Source organism: Boleophthalmus pectinirostris, unplaced genomic scaffold (genome assembly GCF_026225935.1).
Source record: "Boleophthalmus pectinirostris isolate CB_2022bp ecotype Guang Dong unplaced genomic scaffold, ASM2622593v1 HiC_scaffold_2, whole genome shotgun sequence".
Lineage (NCBI taxonomy): Eukaryota > Metazoa > Chordata > Actinopteri > Gobiiformes > Gobiidae > Boleophthalmus > Boleophthalmus pectinirostris.
In genome coordinates this window covers 27,831,557-27,840,406 of record NW_026571152.1, presented here as the reverse complement: position 1 = coordinate 27,840,406, position 8,850 = coordinate 27,831,557, and the positions used below count along the sequence as shown (strand labels likewise).

At 36.5% G+C, this 8,850-nt stretch overlaps 1 protein-coding gene across 2 annotated transcripts; it reads right to left on the bottom strand.

The window, feature by feature from the left end:
• Positions 1 to 232: 232 nt before the first annotated feature.
• On the bottom strand, positions 233 to 8,829 carry cunh12orf4 (chromosome unknown C12orf4 homolog). 2 transcript variants are annotated; one of them, XM_020935134.2, is made up of 14 exons: positions 8,757 to 8,829; positions 8,368 to 8,553; positions 8,144 to 8,289; positions 7,595 to 7,776; positions 7,404 to 7,503; positions 6,501 to 6,625; positions 5,788 to 5,894; positions 5,182 to 5,379; positions 2,859 to 2,987; positions 1,919 to 1,987; positions 1,591 to 1,793; positions 1,264 to 1,321; positions 1,048 to 1,115; positions 233 to 734 (listed from the first exon to the last, which is right to left on the bottom strand). In XM_020935134.2, the coding sequence occupies exons 1-14, from the start codon at positions 8,770 to 8,772 to the stop codon at positions 642 to 644; spliced, it is 1,680 nt and encodes a 559-aa protein (XP_020790793.1). In that variant the 5' UTR covers positions 8,773 to 8,829; the 3' UTR covers positions 233 to 641. The 2 variants fall into 2 exon arrangements, with proteins under 2 accessions (XP_020790793.1, XP_055011918.1); XM_055155943.1 differs by lacking the exons at positions 8,144 to 8,289; positions 8,368 to 8,553; positions 8,757 to 8,829 and having other exon boundaries at positions 7,404 to 7,519; positions 7,595 to 7,732.
• Positions 8,830 to 8,850: the final 21 nt, after the last annotated feature.

Genomic DNA, 8,850 nt, shown 5'->3' with positions numbered 1-8,850 from the left:
AGTAAACAGTTCATTACAAATCTTATCATGTTATAATTTAAAAAGGAGGACAAGATCCATCAAGCCTTTAATTATTCTGACACCCCAACCGAGCACAACTATTCAGGCTTACAGACTGTTAAAAAGCAATGTTAATTAATAAAGTTTCATAACCAGAATGCTCCGCTAACCTCCACCACAGGAAAAAAAGGGCCAGTGCTACTGTCGACTGACGATGAAACCAGAAAAAATGTAAACAAAATGTTTCCTTTAATGATCTGTAAAAATGTAACATACACAGTAATGGGAAACAAACATTCTGAATAACCATGTCAATAAGTAAGACAGATCATAAACAAATCTCAGAAATAAGTTTCAACAAGAGTAATTTCTTTGATCTACCACATTCACATTCCTCAAGGAACAGTGCCATCTGCTGTTATTCAGATTGGAGCACAGACCAACACACTTGGTGTTGAACAGAGCACATTTGTATTCATCTTTTTTGTGATTTTTATGACACACATCTTTGGAAATAAAAGTAAAACATTTAAGTAAAAACTCCTGTCACATGTGTGTGTAAAAACCTATTTAAACATAATCCAAAGAGGTATAAATTATTAGAGCTGCTCTAATTCTATATTTTGAGGTGTGTGTGTTTATTAGTGCTTTGAGGTGAGAGTCAAAGTGGAGGACACTCGGAAGATCTGAGGCAGCATGTTGCTCAACTGGTAAAACATTTCCTCTGAAATACTCTGTCAAGCAAAGAAACATGTGAGCAGAAGTAGCAAACAAATACCACAAGATTCATATGAGAGGAAACAATGTATTTACATACATATTAAAGACAGATTAAATGTGTGAGTTTAATCTGCCTCTTTAATTAGAGCAAAAAATGCCAAATCTTCAGCTAACTCACTAACTAACACAGGGAGATACTATCTACATCCTCAAATGACACAAACAGAGATAATATGCTTGCTTAACCAACTTAAGCAATGGCTATTGCAATCTTATATTAAATGTATTAATATGGATTAACATGTAGTGACTAATGATCCAACCTACCTTGGGAACTAGGAACTGGACAGTACGGGAAATGCCTCCATCCCATGAAGCCATCTCCATCATAAAACCTAACAATAGACAAATAATAGTTTGTAATATTCTGTCTCTTAGTACAGCACTGTGTTAAACTATTGTAAGAATAATATAAATATAAAAAATACACATAAAATAGCAGAAAATAAACACACCCCTCGAAGAAACATGAATCAGACATACCTTTCACACATTTAAAAACCAGTTCAGCTCTCTTGAGACACCATGGGATTGTCATCTCCTATAAAAGATAAAAACATCACTTTGTAATTGATTAAGAAAATGTTAGTATTTCAAAACTCAAAGGTGAGAATTAACACTAATAGATGCCTCTCTTAGTCAAAACAAAAATAGAAAATATTTGAAGAATGTTGAGATGCCATACACACAGAGGCACACTGGATATCCTGTAACTACATGCAAGTTTGTTGAAAAAACTTTTGATTTAATGAGATGATTAGATTCTTAACTAGATCTGTTACAGGTTTTATTTGACTTTTCCCTTCTTACCTCTGACATGTCATGCACCAGCAGCAGTGGGATGGTCACTGTGGTGATGTCGTGGGTACAACACACTTTCAGAATGTTTCTCAGGCCCATGATGGCTGGGTCCCGCGCATTGATGTTTCCAGAGCGCACGTTGTCATCCACACAGAGGTGGAACACAGCGTGGACCTCAGACAGGTTGGAATGACGAGAAATGTAAAATTCACCTGAATGGTGTATAAGCAGTATTACATTTGTATCATTTATCCTTTTTTATACCTTGTGTAAGACTATGGTGATTTGAACAACTCTATTACCATTTGATGAAAGGCTTTCTAATACCTTATCCTACCTGGTAAAAGGTTAGACGGATTTCGTTCAACATTCTTGCTTTTATCTTCACTGCCATTTCTTGGGGCCTCTGAACGTACGAAAACAAAAAAGCAAAACACTGATAATATTGTATTAATTATTGTACCAAATCTGATTAAATACATTTCCCCCTAAAATTCTACACTGATTTCCCCTTTTTTTTTTTTTTTTTTTTAACGTTTTACTAAAATGCATTTTTTATTCTACAAGTTTACAGTAAAAAGTATTCTGATGGTATACAACTCAACAAAAATCCCTCAAACTAATACCTGTGATGGTCCTGCTCCATCATTAGTACAAGAACTACACTGTTTTGCCATTTCCAATAATGTGGCTTTAAGTTAGATTTAAGTTTAAAATGCTTAGAGATAGATCAATATATCAGTTGGTCGATATATCGGGCCAATATTTGCACTTTATACATATAAACAATCAGAATTGACATTGATCTTGAAATAACCCATGATGGTCGATCTCTAATATGCTTTGGTCTGACCTGAGAAGCCTGCTCAGCCTGCTCTCTAGTCTGTTTATGCCTTTATGTATCATTTCAAAGTATTAGTATTAGAATTGTTAGTTATTTATCTTGATTTTTTTATTGCATATCTCTATTCTCTAGCTGTTCTTGAACTTTCATTGGAACAGTGGAATTTCCCCATTGTGAGACAAATAAAGATAACGATAAATTATGATTAGGATTCCTCAGAGAAATCTGTGGAGAGTACATTTCACTACATTCTTTTGAGTTGTTGTGTTTTTCAGAAATAAAACTAAAAAAATGTAATCAGATTTAGTATCTGATATATAGTGCACATACACACATGTCACACTCTTGAATATTCAAGACTTCCTGAGGTCACAGTGTACTCTATGATGTCTACAGTGATGAATATTAAAACTCAAGTCAGATTTTTTTTTACCAGTCTGGTCCTTCTGCTTGCTACTCCGCTGTGCTCTGGCATAAAGCACCAGTTGCTGCACATCCTCCAGCTGTTCCTCCAGGCACAGAAAGTGGAAATCTGTACACTCTTTTGCAACTGTGGCAAAGTCTAAGAACATTAAAAATCACAGAAGTTACAAAAGTAATAATACATGTATTACATTTAGTCTCATCTTTAAATGCAAGTACTCTAACTAAAAGTGCAGCTTAAAGATGCACTGTGTAACTTTTTCTGGTGGAGAGCCAACTATCTGCTTGTCTCCATGGAGACACTGTTGCTTTATTTGGAATGTCCCAGCATGGCATTTAACATTTTATTTTTGTATTTTATTTAGGGGTGTCAAATTATCGCGTTAATTGCGATTAATTAATTACAGTCATATTTAGCGCGTTATGTTTTTTAATCGCTTTAATCTCATTTTTAATCTCTAACTTTACTGTTTCTGTATACGAGTTGCTTTATTATAAAATCTGTTTTTATGTGTTGCTGGGACAACAACACACCCACAAAAAAAAACACAGTTATAATTTTTTTTATTTCGGTAATTCCACTCATTGCCGGAAACCCACACAAAACGCGTAAGAGCGATGTAAACGTCATGGTAACGTTGGCGGCGTCAGTCGCACAATGGACGAGGTCGAAGAGCCAGTAGAACAGAGTCAGCAGTGCACAGGTAAAAACGCATTCGTGTCTTGGAAATTATTCTCCCGACGTGAAATATAAAAGAAAATAACAAATATAAAATCGCCTACAACTTAAATGTCACTGGTGAAAACAACCTGCATAGGCTCATGATGTCTGCACTACTGTCCTATAGTGACCTGCCACATGAGGGGACACGCACACAAACACAAACACACACAAACACACACCTTCATCATCGTCATTAACCTGAGAACGCGCGGACCACGTTTCCTTCCATAGTTACTGCGCGGACACCACTGTCCTCCCGTGCGCCGCGTACGTTTTCTCGCATACGCTGCGTAAACCGCGCTTCCTCCTGTGCGCCTCTAAACCAGAACTAACACCAAGACTAAAACCGGGACTAACCCAATCCGGGACTAACCCAATCCAGGACTAAACCAGGACTAAACCAGGTCTAAACCAGGACTAAACCAGGATTAAACCAGAACTAAAACCAGGTCTAAACCAGGACTAAACCAGAACTAAAACCAGGTCTAAACCAGGACTAAACCAGGACTAAACCAGGACTAAAACCAGAACTAAAATCAGGACTAAACCAGGACTAAACCAGAACTAAAACCAGAACTAAAACCAGGTCTAAACCAGGTCTAAACCAGGACTAAACCAGAACTAACACCAGGACTAAAACCAGGACTAACCCATTCCAGGACTAAACTAGGACTAAAGTAGGACTAAAGCAGGTCTAAACCAGGACTAAAACCAGTGATCTCATATATAAAGCATTTCTCTATCAATAATATTTTTAATATGGTTAAGGAAAGACTGGACTTTTTGTTGTCTTTAAGTAGACAAAGGTTATTATGTTCAGATTTCCTAGTCTTTGCTACTTTACAGCAAACAGTTTCTTATTCATGGAGACTTGGGCTCAACAGCCAATTTGAAGGGAACAAACAAGAACAACATTTGCAGGATGCGGTTGCTACATTCATGTAGTTTTAAAAAACATGACAATATCAAGTAATCCAAAGTATTCAAATTACGTTACTCACTTTAAGTAATTAAATGGATTAAGTTACAAACTACATTTTGGGGTATGTAATCTGTAGGGGAATACATTTTAAAAGTAACCTTCCCAACACTGCAGATTAGTAACAGTAATAATAATGATGATACTGTGGAATGTAAGTGACTGCATCTGCTAAAGTTTGTTAAACAATAAATGACTTTATAAAGTCACTTTTTTTTGTTCTATATCAGTCTTTTGATCTGTCACAATAATGTAATAATGAATTTAAATGAAAATACCTCAAATTGAAGGCTTTTCTCAGCAATTTTTAGGTGAGATTAAAAAGAGATTAATTAGATTAATTAATTACAGATCATAATTAATTAATCTCTCAATTTTTTTAATCGCATGACAGCACTAATTTTATTCATGTTTACTGACTTAAAAACTTGCATTCTTACTGTGAGTGGGCTTGCCTTTTCACAGATCTGACATGTAACTTGGCCCTGTAGTGTAACCTGTCTTCTCCATACAGATAAATAATAAGAACATCCCCATCAATATCTCCATGAAGAGAAGCTGGTGACAGACTCTCACCAAAAGTTGCACGATGCACCATTAAGAGTATCTTAGCTCTATGTTGCGTATCACCTCTCTTGATTCCACTGTAGGAGTTGACCCTGTTGTCGACCAGCAGTACCAGACCGCACAGAGAGGAGGAGTACAGAGACAGCGCCGTCTGCAGCCGCCTCAGTTTGGCTCCACTGCTGCCATGTCTCCGGTGTTTACACAAGTCAAGCACATCTGCACGTACCAGCCGCAAATTGTGCATGGTCTTTAGTTGGGCCCCTAATGAGAGAAAATATTGCGTTACAATACAACTAGAAACACGTACAGTATTAGCTGTGTGTAGACAGACATCAATGCAGTGCGGTCCTAAGAAGGATAGTAAGATACAGAGGTGTATCCGTGGTGTCTTTGTTCTCTTTTTTTTTAAATCATTTTTCTTTTTTCACTTGTGTCTTTGAGTGTCCAGAAACTCTATAATATCAACCACATTGAGTACCTAGTTTTTCTCAGGCTGCAGGAAATGGAAAGAAAATGGCACAATTTAACGCACCAACAAGGTGACAACACAAGAAGGGGAATGTGTGAAATACACCTCCAGCTCCAGACATCATCTCCCCATCACTATTATTATAATTTGTTTGAGTATGTGGTGTCATCATAAATATGCTGCCGTCTGCACTCAGGTACCTAAGTGAATTGTGAAGCTCTCCTCCAGCAGAGGTTGTTCCTCAAACATATGGCTCCCAGACTCTCCCTCCTCAGACAGCTGGCTGGGCTGGACTTTAATTTCTTCACTGTGACAAAACCAAAGCACAGGTTAAGGTGGTGTAGTCATGAGTCAGCAACATTCAGAATTCTTTATGTAATTTCACAATTCACTTATTGGTTAATTAATCTTACTTAAACCCACAAGAATAAAATTAATACAATTATGAAATAATAGAATTATGAAAAAAGAAAATAGATCCCAAGTCCAATTTGAATACGTCAATTCATTAGTTAGCGACATTGTTCAAAGTCAGACTGCCTCACCAACTTTATTTTACCTATTATTAACCACTAGTACATTTGATTTGTATAAATATATATGGCATACAGCCCTTAGTCAGTGTTGCACACTTTGCCAAACTAAACCTTCCATTAAGCAAGCATGCGAGGAGCATGTGGAAATCTGTTTGTATGTAAAAGGAATTTAAAACAAACACATACACACCATACAAGTAATAAATGCACATTTTATGTTTTTGATCAATGCCATTTTTACGATTGTATTTTGGCACATAAAGATTTTTGTGGCCAACAGTTTTGGAAGGTGGAAATGTTTTGGCCCTGTGGGAAATTTAATTGGAGGCCCCTCCAATAAAGCAGCACTATAACAGAGCAGATCTATGTAAACTCACTTTATTTGACTGCTGTTGTTTGACTTTTGTAGATCCTGGTGTAATTTAATGACCCACTCCTGATATTCCTGCTTCTGAATACCAGTCACCTGCTTCAACTCACTGGTCCATTTGTTCTCCAACTCCTTTAAAGCAATAGGAAAAATATACAGTGGAAAATAAAACCTGAGAAAAGGAACCTTTTTGTTCAACAAACTGCAGATGTAATATAGTTTAATACAGAAGTACAGGTAACACAAACCATAATATAATGGTATATACATTTGCAACTTTTTCACTTTTTTCCTGGTTTATTTTTAACTGCTTTGACTTAGTGGGACCAACCTTATGTATTTATTGTCTTTTTATACAGGCTTAGATTTTTTCCTTAAGACTTGGGAAGTCATGTCAGAACAGATTTTTACCATCCTTTATGAAGATGTTTTATCTGGAACTGATGTGAATAGCACAATTTCTGATGGGCATGATAGACAGGTGGATTAACCAGACAAATGCATGATTTGTTTGTGTCAAAACAAATATTGCAGCTTGTGAAAAAAATAAATAAAAATACATGTCATAAGAAAGTTACAAGAATACTCAAGAGGAGAGAAGTTCTTCATCTGAGAGATGTGTGGGCCATAAATAAGCGATTCTTAGATCATGCCTAAATTGGATGGTGCATTCGAACAGAAATAACCTAATTTAATATATAAAAATGTTAACCCTTTTGACTCCCATGGCCTTGTTTGGTCTACCTGGGTCAAAACACAACCTCATCAAGCACAATGTAACAACATTTAATATTGTGTAACCTGATCCCATTAACTCATAACCTTAACCAACAGTACTAAAATGTATTTACATAATTACATAGTAACAAATACTGTAACTAAGGGTGACCTAACAAAGGGCAGTGTTTACCTGTTGTGTATCAAAATGTTGAGAGGCAACTGCATTCACATCCTGGTCAGTTAAAGTATTTCCCAACTCAAGCATCACTTTTTCCATTTCAGTAGATTGTCTAAAATAGTAAGAAACTATTTAACATGTGTAAGAGCTAGTGTGAATCCATCTTAAATTTAAATATATACAAAATCATAATTTTGACCAACCTCTCCAGAAGCTTCTTTATCTCCATATCTCGTTCACTGATGAGCTCTGAGATGCTGACAAAATAGTTGTGTTCCAGGTTGAGAAGAGTGTCCGAGGCAGGAGAGTGGATCAGTTCATGATATACATCTGCAAAGTCCTCATCCCAGCTGGGCTCCTCTGGGTGAGCATGCTCCAAGGTTGTCTAAAGGAAAAAGCAGTGATACAGAACATTATAAACAGTAATTTATACTTTATTGAAAGGTTAAAACCACAACTAAAAACTATTAAAAAAAACTAACAAATATAATACTATAAGGAAAAATATAAATTCATAACAGCAGTGTTGTTTTGAGCTTTTCTTTTTGCTATTAAATGTATACTGTATTAACCCGGTTAGCCTGTCTTCATCTAGTGATGACTATTCAGTAGATGGAAATGACTAGTCATGACTGAAAAGAAATGAAAACACAAATGTCTTACTGATATCTCTGTTTTGAATGAATCAGCAATGTAATATAAAGGGCACAACTGAGAACACATGGAAACAAAATATTTAATTCAATGTTTACCTCAACATAAGACCTGGACCAAGCATTGGTCAGCTGGTTCACGTCAACATCTCCTGTGGTGAGTCTCTGCAGTGCCAGCTCTGCTTCCCTGTCATAATCTATGATGGTCTCTTTATCAACAAAGTTTGTAAGAGCAGATTTTAGTTCTGTAAGAAACGGAGGTGGTTTTCAGTTAATTACACAGTTATATTGACTGCATAGACCAGGTTGAAGACGCATCTTACCATTTTCTATATAACATGGTATTTTGTGAAGCAGCATCAAACGCCCATGAAGATCATTGATGTTTTCTTGGACAGGGAATATTAGAGGCACCTTAAGGACACAGTTATGTCGTCCAGCCCTGAACTCGAATACAAACTCCTTCTCTGCTGCGATGTTCGTCTTGCCTTTGTTTTTCTTCATTTCAGCTGAAAAGACATAAGCAGCAATATGTATTCTGTATAGCATTAGCATATACAGTTATGGTAGCCTTGCGCCTAAAGCGTTCCTTTGGATATATTATGCATCATAGGCCTATATAATATTCAGACTAGTACCACAGAGCAGTATAAAGCTGCCTACATTTGAAACCTAATACTGATTCAAGGTTTCTCTTCTTAATGTCAAATACCTGTTCGAGAAAGCATCCACACAGCGGTACAGTGGATTGTTTTGATAGTGTTGGTGGATGCAGTCAGCTGACTACTGCCTCCAAAGTGTGGAGT

Bases quoted from the DNA above. Each gene is read 5' to 3' on its own strand.
- cunh12orf4 (XM_020935134.2), bottom strand. The intron at 7,777-8,143 runs GTAAACATTGAA...TTTTTCCTTTAG, and splicing joins GGTCCAGGTCTTATGTTGAG to ACAACCTTGGAGCATGCTCA. The intron at 1,322-1,590 runs GTAAGAAGGGAA...TATCTTTTATAG, and splicing joins TGGTGCATGACATGTCAGAG to GAGATGACAATCCCATGGTG.